This window comes from Peromyscus leucopus, chromosome 2, assembly GCF_004664715.2.
Source record: "Peromyscus leucopus breed LL Stock chromosome 2, UCI_PerLeu_2.1, whole genome shotgun sequence".
NCBI classification, from domain to species: domain Eukaryota; kingdom Metazoa; phylum Chordata; class Mammalia; order Rodentia; family Cricetidae; genus Peromyscus; species Peromyscus leucopus.
In genome coordinates, this window is record NC_051064.1 from 109,775,339 (window position 1) to 109,792,785 (window position 17,447).

At 53.5% G+C, this 17,447-nt stretch overlaps 2 protein-coding genes across 3 annotated transcripts in view; one reads left to right on the plus strand and one right to left on the minus strand.

The window, feature by feature from the left end:
• Nucleotides 1-575: 575 nt before the first annotated feature.
• Fam151a (family with sequence similarity 151 member A) lies at nucleotides 576-16,589 on the plus strand. Its single transcript, XM_028890045.2, has 8 exons — nucleotides 576-780; nucleotides 3,043-3,186; nucleotides 8,842-8,994; nucleotides 11,368-11,527; nucleotides 13,825-14,049; nucleotides 14,447-14,586; nucleotides 15,260-15,403; nucleotides 15,835-16,589. The coding sequence occupies exons 1-8, from the start codon at nucleotides 654-656 to the stop codon at nucleotides 16,506-16,508; spliced, it is 1,767 nt and encodes a 588-aa protein (XP_028745878.2). The 5' UTR covers nucleotides 576-653; the 3' UTR covers nucleotides 16,509-16,589.
• Nucleotides 15,801-17,447, minus strand: part of Acot11 (acyl-CoA thioesterase 11) — a 49,758-nt gene continuing 48,111 nt past the window's right edge. For both annotated transcript variants that reach the window (XM_028888105.2, XM_028888095.2), the window contains exon 16: nucleotides 15,801-16,782. In XM_028888105.2, the coding sequence (XP_028743938.1) occupies nucleotides 16,627-16,782 (156 nt within the window). In that variant the 3' untranslated portion in view covers nucleotides 15,801-16,626. The remainder of the gene's footprint in view (nucleotides 16,783-17,447) is intronic.

Sequence of the window (17,447 nt, forward strand, 5' to 3'; positions counted from 1 at the left end):
AATAGGGGCAGCCCCTAAGTTTTTTCACACTGTTGCCCCCAGAACCCTCTCTCTTCGCCTGAGCAGGCGACTCAGCCCTGCCTGTGGACCGGCTGCCCCAGAGGTGGCCTGTACTCACCCAGGTTCACATACCAAGACTATCAAGTCCCATCCCAGCCCTCTCTATCAGCCACCATCTCAGATAGAAGGAAATTCATGTCCCTAGGGCAGATCTAATCTGTCCTTGTCCCTGGAGGAGGACAGGAAGATCTAGATTGAAACGAGTAAAGAGATGGCCCAGTTCAGCTGCCTCCTTCCACACAGGGGTAAATCAAGGCAGGAAACCCAGAGCAACCAGAATAGATCCCTAACCTCCTACTCCCGCATCAGGGGTCCCGACTCCCTCCAGTCCTCCACTGCTTCTTGCTGTGCTCAAAGGTCATTTCGGGGGTGGCAGGATTTTCTGCTTAGCCTGCTAAGATCAGCAGGGGTGAGGGGAAGAGGATGAGGGCTAGAAGGAGGGCAGGGTTTCTGAGCTCTCTCCGCCCAGGCTGCAGGAGTGGCCAGACCTGAGGACTAGGTACTAGGTACTTCTGCAGGCAGGCTCCTGCCTCCCACCAGATCTCAGCTGCAGAGCTGTGCCTGAAAGGGAACTCTCTCCAGTGAGGGTCAACATGTCCTGTAAGAGGTGGTGCTCCAACGGCCAGGCCAAGTGGATCCTTGCTGGCAGTATCAGCGTGACCCTAGTGTTGGCCCTTTCAATGATCCTGGGCCTCACCCTGCATCGGGGCACCCAACCAGGTAGGAGCTCATCTTTCCTGCAGCCCCCCGCTACTCCTGCCATTTCTCACCCCTTACCCCACTAAGCCCTGTCTATACACCAGCTCCATCCAGCTCTCTGACACTTCAGTCCTACCGAGCCTCCATTAGCAGAAGGTGCTATTGACTTTCCTCTGATCACCAAATCTGTCTTCAGCCAAGACCTTCCTCCTGGGCTTTTGGGGGGACATCCCTTCTTGGAGACTCTGTGAGCACTCTAAGCAGTCTTCCCACTCTCCCTACACACCTGCTGGTCCTTGCAATCTCTCCTCGATAAAGACTCTCTAGGCACCCAGAAACAGCCCCCCTCAAACCTATGCTTTTCCCGATTCCGAGGCTCTGCTTCCCACCCTCTCCTCCACCCCTCCCTAGCACCGCCCTCCCAACCTCAAGGCTCTTGCTCAGACTCTTGCAGGGGCTGTCTCCGGTGGGCTCTCAGCAGCCGCTCCTCTTTGCAGCCAGCATGCTCTCTCTAATCAGCTCCCTTGGTCCCTTTCCCGGCGCAGACCCAGCTCCTCCGCTGGAGATCAAGTGTTCCTTCTTTCATGAGGACCAGGCAACACCCATTCCTTTGTGCAAACATCGCTTCCTATGGCTAAGTCTTCACTTCTCTTTCAGTCCAGAATTATCTATATACCCATCCCTCCAGGTACCTCCTAAATGCCTCCTCCTCGTCTAGCTCCCCCTTTCCTAATGACCCAAAGCCAACATGATGGCCTCGTGGCCCAAGAACCCACACAGTTTCCTGTCTTCTGGCTGGGTTTTGTTTTTTTACATTTTTTTGTTTGGTTTGGGTGTGTGTGTGTGTGTGTGTGTGTGTGTGTGTGTGATAAAGGACAGTTTGTGGGAGTCAGCGTCCTTCTTCTACCATGTGGGGTTCAGTGATTAAACTCAGGTCCTCAGGCTTGAAGGCAGTTGTCCTTACCTGCTGAACCATCTCGACAGACCTTTTTTGTTTGTTTGTTTTTGTTTTTTTTTTTTTTTTTTTGGTTTTTCAAGACAGGGTTTCTCTGTGTAGCTTTGCTCCTTTCCTGGAACTTGCTTTGGAGACCAGGCTGGCCTCGAACTCACAGAGATCCGCCTGGCTCTGCCTCCCGAGTGCTGGGATTAAAGGCGTGCGCCACCACCGCCCGGCTTTGTCTGATTCTTGAGACAAGGACTCATGTAACCCAGACTGGTCCCCAGCTCACTATGTAGCCAAGGACAGCCTTGAACTTCTGTTTCCCCTGCCTCCACCACCCTAGTGATGGGATGGCAGGTATGTGCCCCTAGGGCTAGTTTATGTGCTGGCTAGGTGGTAAGGCCAGAGCCTCACACTGCGGGCAAGCATCCACCGAGCCACATCCCCAGCCCCTATTCTATTTATTTGAAAAAGATTTTTATTTTAATTTTTGTAAATTTTATTTAAATATTTTTAAGCTGCTGGGTGGTGGTGGCGGCCAGCACCCTTAATCCCAGCACTCAACAGGCAGAAGCAGATGGATCTCTGCATTCTAGGAGAGCCGGGTCTACAGAGAGAGTTCCAGGACTGTGTAGCTAGGGTTACACCGAGAAACCCTGTCTCAAAAAAAAAAAAAAAAAAAAAAGAGGCCGGGCGGTGGTGGCGCACGCCTTTAATCCTAGCACTCAGGAGGCAGAGCCAGGGGGATCTCTGTGAGTTCAAGGCCAGCCTGGTCTACAGAGTGAGATCCAGTGAGGCACCAAAACTACACAGAGAAACCCTGTCTCAAAAAACCAAAAAAAAAAAAAAAAAAATTGAAGTAAATAAATAAAAATTTTTGAGCCAAGCACATGGTGGTGTGTGTGTGTGTCTGTCGTCTTACTATGTAGCCCTGGTTATTTTGGAACTCCATATATGTAGAACAGACTGGCTTTGAACTCACAGAGATTTGCCTGCTTCTCTCTCTGCCTACTGAGCCCTGGGATTAAAGGTGTGTACCACCATGCCTGGGTGTTTCTCTTAAAAAAGATTTTTACTCTATGGCCCAACTGACTTGGAACTTACCATGTAGTCCGGGCTGGGCTCATACTGGTGGTGCCAATCCTCCTGCCGTGGCCTCTCAACTGCTAGGATTAGAGGCATGTACCACCAGGCTAGGCTCAATGTGTCTTACTGGACCAGGGACTGTGGGTCCTGCTGTCTGTCTACTGGATAGAATGCTAGGTTCATGGAGTTAGAATTATAGCTAAGCATGCTGGGCTGAGCCAGAGATGATGATAACAACCCCTTGGCATTGGTTCCAGGCTGTGAGCAAGATGTTTGTCGCCCGGATGCCGACATGCTTGACTACATGCTAAGCACAGGCCATATCAGTTACCGGGATGGCCTGCTGGTTACCTGGTACCACGCAGCCAACAGCAAGAAAGAGATGGAGGCCGCTCTGAACAGTAAGTCTAGCCATCCTGCTTGGGGTCCGGGGGTCAGAGGGCAGGTGACACCATGGTCATGGTGACTCTATGGTGGCTATCTCATATGCCTGCCACAGTCCCCCTGAGGGAACAGGACTGAAGGGCTGAGACCACTCAGGTTGAGCAGCCAGTGAGCTCTGAGCCCTGGATTTAGACCAGGTGCTAATTCCAGGCTCATCACTATACTGTACTCACTCCAACAACCCTCCCTCAACCTATCAAGGGCTGATGGTCCCTGCTAAGGAGGCCTTCGACCTCCAGGACTAAAAAGCCAGACACAAACTCGACAGTGCTCCTGAAACAGGCTGTGAAGACGTAAGCAGCGCCTTACAGTCCAAGTGCGAAACAATCATGGCGCCCTGTCAGTGACAGGTACACACTCCCCTCACACTGCATGGAGGTCCCCGGAACCCAGGCAACCTGCTTGTGGGCACCATTCATAGCAGAAAAACTGAAGTTCAGAGAAATTAGGTAACTGAGTCACCGAGGAGTGAGGCCAACATACATCAGGCCCTAAGCCTGTGATCTGGGTCCCTGGTTTGGGTCAATGGGGAAATATTCTCTTTGGGGGTTGTTGAGAAGCTCATAAACTCCAAGCCGTGGAGGACGGTGGCAGGGTGTGTGTGTGTGTGTGTGTGTGTGTGTGTGTGTGTGTGTAGTTGTGTAGTCCTGGCTTAAGTTTGCTTCAGAAGACACAGGTCCCCAAGGTCCCCATTCAGCAGGTCCCCTGAGAGCTCCCAGGCCACACTGTTGTTTAGGACTTCACTGTGAGAACCACCAGTCAAGAAAAATCTCCTGCTGACCTGTAACCCCAGACCTCAGGAAGCTGAGGCAGGAGGATCACTAGTTCCAGGTTGGCACAGGCTACATTTCAAAACCTTGTCAGAAAGAAACCGGATGGGGAGAGAAAGAGGGAGATAACCTGATTTCAGATGAGCATCTTGAAGTCTCATCCAGGGTCACTCATAGGTTGGAAGCAGAGGAGGCCTGGCCATCAGGCTATGGCTTTTGCTCACCATACAGCGGGCCCGACATGTAGCCTGGGAAGAACTGGTTGGCTGAAGGCCTAAATGGCCAGTGAGGAGAGGCCAGGCCAGGAGGGACTCATCGCTACTTCAGCTGTGTCTTCCAACATCGGGGCCTTGCTGACTGGGAGTGAAAGAGAAAAGGAGATGGTGAGCTTTGACATCAACCATGCTTCTCAAGCTCCCTCAGAAGACGCCGGGCGACACAGGAATGAGAAACTGTCTCCGATCTGAGACAACATTGCTAAACACTGAGCTACTGGCTTCTGCTTCTGTCTACCTGCTAGGCCCTTCTTCTTTGTCTGGAAAAGAGTACAGACAGGAGGACCTGTTGCTAACGAGGAAACTTTCCTAACTAGGGAGCCTGCAAAGCTTAGCTTGTGGGAAATCTGCTTAGCTCCAGGAAAAATCTCCTTTGGGATGGGGATGACTCTGAGATGGTCAATGGTCACACAGACAAGATGATGCCGGTACCCATCACTATCCAAGCTATAAGATATTTCTGACCCAGCCTAGACCTATTTAAGTAACAGCTAGAGCCCTACAACTGCGTACCAATTAAGGAATTTTCCCTTAATCTCTAAGTACTGAGAATTTCTCACTATAGAAGGGTGAGTCCCACCACACACACACACACACACACACACACACACACACACACCTTAATCAAACAGGAAGCCCTCTGCCCTGACAAGGGATCCAGGTCAGAGAAAGAGAGAAGATAAGGCCTGAGGGGATGCCAAAAGGACCTGCCACCTAGCTCCACCCAGGGCAGCCTGGCAGAGTGAGGAGTCATGGGGGGGGGGGGGCTGGCAGGGAACACAAAGACTCACCCTTGGCAGAGAGGGGCCCAGTTTCCTTGCTGAGAGACCCCAGAGCAGGCCTCTGAGGGAGCTGGCAGAGTTAGGATAGTCTAGACTGAGTGCCCAGGTAGATAGCAAAAGCCGGAGTGCTATGGAGGCAGCCAAAAAAATTCAAATTTTACCTTGGCATTTACTAGCCATGATTCTGGCCAGGCCTGATGGGGCACACCTGTCATCTCAGCACTGGGGGCGGGGGTCAGCGGCAAGGGATGGTTAAGACTTCAGGGTCATCCTTGGCCATAGAGCAAGTTCCAGACTATCCTGGGCTACAAGAGACCCTTGGAGGTGGAATGGGGGAATGCTGCTGTGATTCCAGGCAAGTGACTTCCCCTCCTGGGTAAATGTGGGTGGATAGTGAGCCATTTGTCAACCAAACTGGGGCATGCTTGATTGCAAACAAGTCATTATTAGTAATTGTGTTGAAACAGCAGAAGTACAGAAAATGGTCCTGGGTCACCCCAGGTAAGGGCAAATAATAATTAACGCTTAGTGAATGCCTAACCTGGGGTGCGTTATTAGTTAATTCTCAACAGACGAGGGAATGAGCACAGAGAGGTCGGGTAACCTGGCCTGTGTCACACAGCTTGCCAGTGTGTGGATTCAGGGTCTGCACACTCAGCCACCATGCCCACCTGGTGGGTGAGTGGAGGACTTGGCAACCACGTGCTCCCTGCCCTCTGGGGAGCACCTCCCATTCCTGAGGATCTCCAAACTCCTCCTCACTTCCTTGATCCCTCACCCCAAGCAAGTCAGCCCCCTGGTCCAGCTTCTGGAATGTCCACCACTTTCAGTATTAAGGGAGAGGACTTTGCAGGAAGACAGGATGTGCAAGTGACCACCTCAAGGAGGCCAGTCAGGTTGAGAGCACAATTTCCATCTATTTATGGAAATCTCCATCCCATTTAAGGAGCAATGGGCAGGGTCCCTGCTAGGATGACAGACAGAAAGCATGCCTGGCTTTTTATTTTTGGTGGTGTTGGAGGTTAATCCCAAGGCCTTATGCATACTCTAGGCACTCTCTCAGTGAGTCACCCCCAGCTCACCCCTTGTAATATGGACTCTCTGTGTAACTTAGGCTAGCCTTGAACTCTTTTTTTTTTTTTTTTTTTTTTTTTTTTTTGGTTTTTCGAGACAGGGTTTCTCTGTGCAGCTTTGGATGCTGTCCTAGATCTCTGTAGACCAGGCTGGCCTCGAACTCACAGAGATCCGCCTGGCTCTGCCTCCCAAGTGCTGGGATTAAAGGTGTGCGCCACCACCACCCGGCTTAGCCTCGAACTCTTAACCCTACTATGTCCAGGTTCCAAGTGCTGGGATTTCTGATGTGTGCCACCATACCTAGTTTCTGCCACACCAGTGTCAGCCAGGTACCCTGCTAGGGCCTAGATTCTCTATGCCCCAAACCCCATGGACTCTACCCACTGTATGTCCAAGTAGCCAAAAGTTAAGAAAGAGCTTAGCAGAAGCTGGGGAGATGTCTCAGAGGTTAAGAACACTTGCTATTCTTGCAGAGGAGACCTGGGTTTCGTCCCCAACACTCACAAGGTGGTTCATAATTGTATGTTACTCCAGTTCCAGGGGATCTAATGCCCTCTGGCCTCTGGGGGCATTAGGCACATACATGACACATACATACATACATACATACATACATACATACATACATGAAAAACACGTACTGTCTTACTTAGGGTTTTTATTGCTGTGAAGAGACACCATAACCACGGCAACTCTTATAAAGGAAAACATTTCATTGGTATGGCTTACAGTTTCAGAGGTTTAGTCCATTATCATCATGGCAGGACATGGCGGCAAGCAGGTAGACCTGGTGCTGGAGGAGCTGAGTTCCACATCTTGATCCACAGGCAACAGGAAGTGAACTCTGTCACTGGGTGTAGCTTGAGCATAGGAGACCTCAAAGCCCACCCCCACAGTGACACACTTCCTCCAACAAGGCCACACTACTCTAACAAAGCCACACCCCTAATAGTGCCACTCCCTGTGAGCTTATGGGGGCCAATTACATTCAAACTACCACACATACCTTAAAAAAAAAACTGTTCGAGTTACAAAAATAAAATTCATTTCATAACATCCATAGGCCATCAGGGCTCACAATGGGTTCTGAGGTCACAGCTGGTGTTCTGAGGCTTGGGAATTTGCACCTTCTCACCAATAAGGACAAGAGTCCCAACTTCAAAGCCCAGGCTACAGTGCAAGGATAGGGTGGACTGAAGTGAAATTCCGGCTCCTGTGGTCCTCACTGGGAGGCTGAGGCAGGAGATCCAAGTTCCACGCTAGCGGGGCCACAAAACAAAACTGTCTCAAAAGCTCAAGTAAAATGCTGGGCACTCTGGCACATATCTAGAGTCCCAGAACTTGAGAAGTAGAGGCAGGGGACTGCTCCTGAGTTTGAGGTCAGCCTGGACTATACATTTCAGGCTACCTGGGGCAACAGAGTTAAGACTCTGTCCCCAAAAACAAACCGACAAAAACAGTTCCAGCAACAGCCTGCGTTTGACTTCATTCTCCCTCCCAAAAAGCCAGCACCTGGACTTTAAAGAAACCTGATAGAATTCTCAGGCACGAGGGAGGGCTGGAGAAAAGGCTCCATGCTCAAAAACGCTTGCTGCTTTTGCAGAGGCCCAGGTTCAGTTCCCAGCACCCACATGGCAGCTCACAACTCTCTGTAACTCCAGTTCCAGGGGACCTGATGCCCTCTTGTCTCTTCTATTGGCACCAGGCACAGAGGTGGCACACGTACGTACATACATGTAGGCAGTCACTTGAACACAGAAAATAAAAACATGCGTTTTTTAAATTCTCAGGGATAGTAGATGAGCTATCTCACTTCCCTGGGCCTGGGTGGTTGGTCTTGAATTTGTTGTGTATGTGTGTTTGTTTTTATATAAGATCTCAGGACTTGGCCCAGGCTGACCTTGAACTTACTATGTGTCCCCAACTGGCCTTAAGCTCACAGCAAGACCTGTCTCACAGTCCCTCATACTGGGATCACACCAGACCAGCAGAGTCTCTCCCTGTCTCTCTTTCTGTCTTTGATTTGCTCGCTTTCATCATTCCCTGGTCATCTCTCCAGTGCTTCAGGTGTTAGCCAGCTCCACTGTCATGGAGGGAAGACTCGGTGGGGGCAGGGGTGGGGGCGGTGTCCCTTAGGAAGAGATGGTTTCAGCCAATGCTCCAGGATGGAAGAGTGGCCTAACTGGGGGGCACCTGAGAGATGAGAATCTCGGTCAGGTGTGGCGGTACCTCACCTTTAATCCCAGTACGCAGGAGGCAGAGGCAGGCAGATCTATGTGAATTTGAGGCCAGTTTGGTCTGCATAACAAGAATTCCAGGCCAGCCAGCGATTTATATTTTTTAAAAAAGTGCTGATTGAGAGGCCTTTGTATGGCTCAGCAGGTAAAGGCACTTGCCACCAAGTCTGGTGACCTGAGTGTGATCCTCAGGACCCACATGGTTGATGAAGATCTGATTCCTGCAAGTCGTCATCTGATCACTACACATAAGCCACGGTACATGAGCAAACACATGATAGGTGGATGGATGGATGGATGGATGGATGGATGGATGGATGGATGGATGGATGGATGGAGTGATGGATGGATGGTTGGACAGATAGATAAAGAGACAGAGAGATAGATAGATGATAGATTATAGATAGGTAGAGAGAGAGAGATGCTAGGTAAGCATTTTTAAAGTACTGATTGAGTTCTCCCTCTTAAAAACAGGTGATGTCATGGTCTTGGAGGCGGATGTCACTGTAGAAGGGTTCACTACAGTCAATGAGACTGGGGTGCCCATTATGGCCCACCCTCCAGCCATCTACAGTGACAATACCCTGCAGCAGTGGCTGGAAGCTGTACTGGCCTCGTCTCAGAAGGGTAAGGCATCCCTTGCCCAGCCCTACTGGCTCCCCAGCCCCCTGCCCTAAAGTAGGAAGCCCTCTTGGGTGAGGTGAGTCCAGCCCACCCTGAGCTGCTCACTTCCCAGACTCCATCACTCAGGCTCAGGGGGAGCTAAGTGAGGTGGACAAGAGGAAGTACAGCTCACGTGTTCTCTCCAGAGCCCACGGTGAGACAGGGGCATGAAAATGCAGAGTAAAGTGCAAAGGGCCAGACAGGGTCATGGTGTCCCCATGGGCCCCCAGAACTGGATGTGATGTGTTCAAAGCCAAACTCTCCCCGCAACTCCCCTTTCCAGTCCGTATCTAGGTCTCCCGCTAACACTACCTTCTTCCTAATCCCCTCACCCCACCTCATGCCCCTCATCCCTCTCATCCTCCCCCATCCCCCTCATCCCCCTCATCTCCCTCATCTCCCCCATCCCCCTCATCCCCCTCATCCCCGTCACCTCACTCATCTCCCTCATCCCCCTCATCTCCCCCATCCCCCTCATCTCCCTCATCCCCCTCATCCCCCTCACCTCACTCATCTCCCTCATCCCCCTCATCTCCCCCATCCCCTCATCTCCCTCATCCCCTCATCTCCCCTCATCCCCCTCATCTCCCTCATCCCCTTCATCTCCCTCATCCCCCTCATCCCCCTCACCTCACTCATCTCCCTCATCTCCCCATCCCCCTCACCTCCCCCATCCCCTCATCTCCCTCACCTCCCCATCCCCCTCATCTCCTCATCTCCCTCATCTCCCTCATCCCCCCTCATGCCCCTCATCTCCCTCATCCCCCTCATCCCCCTCATCTCCCTCACCTCCCCCATCCCCCTCATCTCCCCCATCTCCCCCATCCCCCTCATCCCCCTCATCTCCCTCATCCCCCTCATCTCCCCATCTCCCCCATCCCCCTCATCTCCCCCATCCCCCTCATCTCCCCATCCCCCTCATCTCATCTCCCTCATCCCCCTCATCCCCCTCATCTCCCTCACCTCCCCCATCCCCCTCATCTCCCCCATCTCCCTCATCCCCCTCATCTCCCTCATCTCCCTCATCTCCCCATCTCCCCCATCCCCCTCATCTCCCCCATCCCCTCATCTCCCCCATCCCCCTCATCTCATCTCCCTCATCCCCCTCATCCCCTTCATCCCCCTCATCTCCCCCATCCCCCTCATCTCCCCATCCCCTTCATCTCCCCCATCCCCTTCATCCCCCTCATCTCCCTCATTCCCCTCATCTCCCTCATCTCCCTCATCTCCCCCATCTCCCCATCCCCCTCATCTCCCCATCCCCCTCATCCCCCTCATCTCCCCCATCCCCCTCATCTCTCCCATCTCCCTCATCCCCCTCATCCCCCTCATCTCCCCCATCTCCCCCACCTTCCTCATCTCCCTCATCTCCCTCATCCCCCTCATCTCCCTCATCTCCCCCATCCCCCTCATCTCCCTCATCTCCCCATCTCCCTCATCTCCCTCATCCCCTTCATCTCCCTCATCCCCCTCATCTCCCCCATCCCCCTCATCCCCCTCATCTCCCCATCCCCCTCATCTCCCTCATCCCCCTCATCTCCCTCATCCCCCTCATCTCTCATCCCCATCCCCCTCATCTCCTCATCCCCTTCATCCCCCTCATCCTCCTCATCCCCCCCATTCCCCCCATCCCCCTCATCTCCCTCATCTCCCCCATCTCCTCATCCCCTCATCCCCCTCATCTCCCTCACCCACCCACCCCCTCATCTCCCCCATCCCCCTCATCTCCCCCATCCCCCTCATCTCCCTCACCCACCCCCATGCTCTCGGCAGCTGCACCTGCCGACTCTATCTCCAGTCACAACCACATCATTTCTCCCAGGGACTGCCTTCCTCAGACAGCCTCCTCTAACTGCCACACACACCTGTGGCTTCTCTTCTTCCACTCTCCATGGCTCCTCTTGTCCTGGCTTGGCTTTCAACATCTCTTAACTTGGAAGTCTCGTCTCTCGTCTCCACAGATAAGATGGGCAGTCTTTTCAATCTAGTTAACCTCTCCACTCAAATGTCTCTTCCTGGAGGCCTAGTGGACTCCCCACAGGCTGTTGGGGTTCAGGCCTCAGACTCTGCTCTGTCTAGGAACTGAAGCCCCTTTTCATGCCCGAGTCACCCCGAAACAGCCCAGGCCTTCGGCTGGCTTTTGCTTCTGTCTACCTGGGATGGAGAGGGGACCCCTTCTTCTCAAGTGTTGGCTCTCCCTGTCTGAAAACTATTCCCGCACCCCACCATCATCTGCCCCCCATCTTCCCATTCTCTCCCAAGACCTCCCCACCCTCACCAGCTCTTTCTACCCAGCAAGTCGACTTCTGGTTCCCCAGCCCTTGCCCTTTCCTGCAGGTATCAAACTGGACTTCAAGAGCCTCAAGGCTGTGGGCCCCTCCCTGGACCTCCTCCGGCAGCTGACTGAGGCTGGCAGGATTCGGAGACCGGTGTGGATCAATGCTGACATCCTGAGGGGCCCCAATGTGCCTATCTCGGTTGAGATCAACGCTACACAGTGAGTGTTCGCCCTCTGGCCAGCTGGGCCCAGCCCTCTTCTGCCAGCAGTGAGCATGAGAGGGGAACCAGGGGGGACTTTTGTCAGCCCCACCATGAGACCTCAGCTCTGAGCCTTTTCCTCTGTGGTGTGTGTGTTTGTGCCTGTGTGGAAGCCACAGTGCACATCTGGATGTCAGAGAATGACTTTCAAGAGTTGGTTTTCTCTTCACCACATGGGTTCTGGGGCTTGAACTCAGGTCATCCGTCTTGGTGGCAAGCACCTTTACCTGCTGAACCATCTCACCAGCCACCTCCGAGCATGCGCATACACTGTTCCCTCTGGTCTTGGATGCCTGCTCCTTTGTGTGTTTTTAAGACACGGTCCTTCTATGTAGTCTTTGCTGGCCTGGAACCCATTATATAGGCCAGGCTGCCTCATACTTGTGGGGCTCCTGGTACCAGGGTTACAGTTATGGGCCACAATAACTTGTTTTTTTTGTTGTTGTTGTTTTTGTTGTCGTTTTGTTTTTCAAGACAGGGTTTCTCTGTGTAGCTTTGGAGCCTGTCCTGGAACTCACTCTGTAGCCCAGGCTGCCCTCGTACTCACAGAGATCCGCCCTGCCTCTGCCTCCCGAGTGCGTGTGCCACCACCACCCAGCAACAACTTGGTTTTTTATTTCTTTTCTTTTTTTTTTTTTAACCTTTTTTTGTGGGGGAGAGGATGAGACAAGTTCTCACGTAGCCCTGAACAACCTTGAACTCTGCATATAGCTCAGGCTGGCCTTGAACTTCCAACCCTCCCGTCTCCTCTCTGCTATACCTGGTGTGTTTTCCTTTCTCTAATGAGTCTTTTCCTGCCACCTCCAGAAGCGTCCCTAGCACCCCAGGTTCCTGACGAACTTCCCCTGGGCCCCTCGGCCCTGGTTCCACTGGACTGTTTCTGCTGCCCTACATGTTTGTGTCCCGCTGCCGGGGGCCCCCCCCCCCCCCGCTCCATTGTGGACTCTGAGGGAGCAGACGGCCATGGCCTTTCTGTCTCCCCAGTGACATGCACAGGACTTGGCCTGCTACAGGTTGTTAAGAGATGGCTCCCTCCACAGTCCTCTAGGAAACTCCACAGTCCTCTAGGAAATCCAGCCCCTGATCGGCGAGGAGTATTTTCTCCCCATTTTTCAGATGTGAAAACCCGCAATGACAGAAGCATGCTGCTGCATGTTTATTGTGCCCCAGGCACTGTTTCAAGCACTCTACTTGCAGAATACAGCTGAACTCTTAGGAGAATGAGGTAGCAACTAGTCATCTTCATTTTGTAAGTATAGAAATGCCTTTGAGAGGTTAAATGGCCTGTCTAAGTCTACAAAATGGCAGAGCAAAGGTTCCCACAGGCCTTTCCCTCCCCCGGTTTTGTGGTCTGCAGACCCCTCTCCCTCTGTCCACCCAGCCACCCACCCAATATTTACTGTAGTTCTCAAAATGAGATATATTTGAAGAAAACAACTTTTAAAATGTAGTCTAGGGCCCAAGACAAATGTGGCTTCTCTCCTCGGGGTACTCTGGAGACTGGGCAGTAGGTGACATTACTTCCCTACTAAAATCTGCATCAGAACAAGATTCAAATAGTTCTTTTCAATGTATTGCTTTCAGACAGTTTCATATAGCCCAGGCTAGCCCTGCACTCACTATGTAACTGGAAATGAAGGAAGTCCTGATCCTCCTGCCTCTGCCTCCCAAGTGCTGAGATTATAGGCATATGCCATCATGCTTGGCCCATATAAAAAATATTTAGGCCAGGCGGTGGTGGTGGTGGCGCATGCCTTTAATCCCAGCACTTGGGAGGCAGAGCCAGGCAGATCTCTGTGAGTTCAAGGCCAGCCTGGGCTACCAAGTAAGTTCCAGGAAAGGCACAAAGCTACACAGAGAAACCCTGTCTCAAAAAAACAACAACAACAACAAAAAAATAGGAATCTGAAACTTTGGAGACTTGAAGGCCGCTGGGAGCTTGCAGATCTGCACACCTTACAAGTCTCACTTAACCCCTGCCGTCCACAGGGGGATGTCCAAAGACTCTGCCTCTTTGAGAATCAAAGGCTGAGGTGACCACCAGAGGCAGAGTAGGGACGTGAGCCTGGACCTCCCTGACTGCACAGGGTGGTGGTACCAGCAGGAGCATGTGCAAACCACTGCTGTTCCTTAGAGCTCTGTCGCCAACCTCCAAGCACAAACTCAACAGGCCTGACGGCCCCCTATCCCTGTGACAAGAGCCTACAAGGAGGGACCGAAGAGGTCTACAAAGATGCATCTCTCTGTTCTCTGCAGGTTCCTGGCGCTTGTCCAGGAGAAGTACCCAGAGGTCACCGTTTCTCCTGGCTTTACCACTCTCTACGTGCCTCAGCTGCCGAACAGCACATACACCCAAGCCATGGTGGAGAACATGCAGGAGTTGGTGGGAGCGCTGCCCCAGAGGGTCACCTTCCCGGTTCGGGCTTGCATGGCCCGGGCTGCCTGGCCCCACTTCAGCTGGCTCCTGGGCCAATCTGAGAGGTGAAGCCCCCTCTGCTGGTTCCAAGCCTATCCTGGCCTCTGATCCAAGATGAACATGGCAGGAGAGGTCCTAAAGATCATCTTATCCTGGCCCCAGTGGCCAAAATAACCCCCTACAGTGCCCTGCCTCTGGCTTGTATTCCTCTGGTGACAAACAGTTCACTGGTTCCATTGGTGGGTAACTCAGGAATAGACACCCCAAGGGTGCGCACGTCCTCCCACCCCCTGAACTCCTGCTTCCCGTCATCCCCTGGAAGGGATGGTACTCAAGAGGCTAGTGGGAAGCTGCAGGACAGATGTTCCACTCCTGGGCTCAGCTGGCATTCAGTTCTGAACATAGTAGAGCCGAGGGTCTTTCTGGGCCCAGGGGGGTACTGAGTCAGCTCTCTGGTCCTAGGTACAGCCTGACACTGTGGCAGGGTGCTTCGGACCCTGTGTCGGTAGACGATCTCCTCTTCATCCGGGACAACAGTGCCACCCACCAAATCTACTATGACCTCTTTGAGCCTGTCTTGTCGCAGTTCAAGCAGCTGGCCTGTAGGAAGGGGACCTAGAAGGGGAGGTGTAGGCTGGGTTCTGCTCAGGGCAGCCTTGGCTGGGCATGGGAGCAGAGGTAGGGAGGTCTAGAAGGGGGGAGTTCTGGGTGGAACAGGAGACAGGAACCGTTCTGAGAACTTGTCTTCTGGGATAGTAGGCTATCCGAGCTTCAACTAGCCACAAAGCAGGAGTCTCTGGTTGATAGGGAAATGGAGGTCCAAAACTACATGGAATTTACGGAAGTACAGCTTGATGGGAACCTAGTCAACCAACCCCGCCCCTTCTTTCCTCAGCACCACTCATCTTCGATGGCACTGGTGTTTCAGGGCTCAGCCCTCTTCTGTGCCCGCTAGTTCATGAGCCAGATGCCACCATGCAAACCCTGAGTCCAGGGGCATCTACGCTTAAGCCATCCCAAGGGGTCACATCAGATGCCACTTCTATTGAGGGAGCCATGTCCGAGAAGCGGGGAAGACCAGCTTTGGGGTCCTCCAGCTCTAGCTCCACTTGGTTTCTGGCCCAGTGAACTCTGTTGACTGGTTGTCAGACCTTGAGACAATGACTTTGAGTCTATCCAAGAGGGAACTGACAGCTACAGGGTTTAGGATGCAGGAGAGCCAGGGCGTAACCATGGAGAGTGGTCCTTTCACCTTGGCAATCTTGGGTCCCACAGTGAACATCACCCGGAAGCGGACCTACTACACAGGTGGCAGCCTGATCCCTCTTCTCCAGCCGCCCAGGGGTGATGGTCTAGCGGTAGAGTGGCTGGTTCTAGAAGTGAACGGCAGCAGGAGAACAGCAGCCATTACCGTCCCTGGTGAGTCCGCCTGCCGCCCTGGCGCTCCTGGCTAACCCACAGGCCCGTCATTTGCTTGGGTGGGTAATTTGGTTCTCTGTTACCATGGCAACATGATACGCCACGCACTGGGTACAGAGTGGGAGGCATAATGTCAAGAGCAGGAACTCCTGGCCTTAGACCAGCAGCAGCAGCCTTGAGTCCCCAGCCACACTGGGACTGGAGTGGGTGGTGATCCAGCTCTGAGTCCCTAAGAAGACCAAGAACTGAGCCGGCAATTTGTCATGTCTGCCCGAGAGTCACCGGTCACAGCATTTGGAGCCCGGGATGGGCCTGGCAGATGGCTGGCACCAGTTCCCCCTTGTCTGTCCCCGTGACCTCCACTGCCCCTTTACCAAGTGACACTGACATCCCATAATGACAGGTACTCCAAACACTGTTGCCTCTTCCAGACAGAGAAGGCATGATCCTGCTGGATGTTGGCCTGCAGGAACCGGAAGCTGGGACCCCTGTGCCCGTCCTGCGAGCCCCAGGCGGTTCTGTTCTGACGCTGGAGTCTTGTCTGCAGCAGCTGGCTGTTCACCCCAGGCGCTGGGGCATCCATGTGAACCTAGTGGACCCTGCGGCTCTCCGGCCATCCCTGGCCACGCTGGCACACCTCTCCACCCTTGGCCAGCTGCCCTGGCCTGTGTGGGTGGGGGCCACAATCTCACATGGTCATTTTGTGGTCCCTGGCCATGTGGCCGGCAGGGAGCTGCTTACGGCTGTGGCTGAAATGTTCCCCCATGTGACTGTGGCACCAGGATGGCCTGAAGAGGTACTGGGCAGTGGCTATCGGGAGCAGATGGTCACAGATATGCTGGAGCTGTGTCAGGGACTCCGGCAACCTGTGTCCTTCCAGCTGCAGGCCGGGCCACTGGGCCGGAGCCCAGCCAAAACTGTGGCCAGGCTGCTGGCCGCCTCCCCTCAAGTCACTCTGACGGTACACCACAGCAAGCCTGGGAACAGCTATGCAGATGTGTGGGCTGGCTTGTGGGTGACCAGGGCCATGGACAGGACCCGAGTCTATTACAGGATCCCCGAGGAGTACCGAGAAGACTTGCTGGCAGATGTGAGCAGGAACTGACCGCCCGGCAGGACTGGACCATCTAAAGTGGAAGGCTTCCCTGGGGAGTCAGGGTGAATAAATGCCTCTGCTTTTGCTCCACGCACTGTGTGAGACCTGGGGCAGGGTGGGGTGGTGCCTAGAGGGTCTGGAGGCTGGGGGCCAGGTCATTCCGGTTGTCCAACAGGAAACTCTCACAAGCCTTGAAAGTATTGTAGAACTCCGTGGACAGGCCGGCCACGTTGGTGGTCACATAGTTGAGAAAGCCCGGGGTGGCCTGGTTGTAGTAAGAAACCTGCAGGGCGGGAAGCCACGCTCAGGGAGGCATAACGGGAGAGGCTCGGGGACGTCTGGGCAGGAGGCAGGTGGCGGTCGGTCTTGCTTGCCTTCCGAGGAGGCCACAAGTACAATCCTGGGTCTTGGAGGTCAGTTAGAAAACCTGACTGGCAGGCGTGACCTCCTGTGACAGGTTCCCAGACACTTGGGGGCACTTCAACCCTGGCTGCCCTGTCACAACCCACCATAGGATCATTGTGTACCCCCCTGCAGGCCAGGTGACCCCAGGGGACAGGGCCTGAGTCTCCAAAGCCTATCACTGAATCCCCTTGCTGTCAGTGTGCTGGGGTCCCAGAAACATGGTAGACGTAAGCTTTGGACTAGCTCTGCATAGATCCTTAGTAGCGCCGGCCGAGTCAGCGCCTGGGCTCAGGGCCAATCCAGGGCTGCAAGAGAAACTGCAAGCTGAGGGTGGGATGCAGCCCTCCCGCCCCACCTCCTCCCTACCTTTTCAATTAACACGGACTACCCTGCTGGGCTTCATAGGCCCTCGGAGCCACATAAAGCCCTCCCAGACAAGAAGAGGGACGCAGCAAATACGCAATGAGACAGAATTTTAGATCAGAGCTGGGCTTTCCAGAGATTTTTCTAAGCCCCAGCAATGGCTGCTCACTAACTACACTG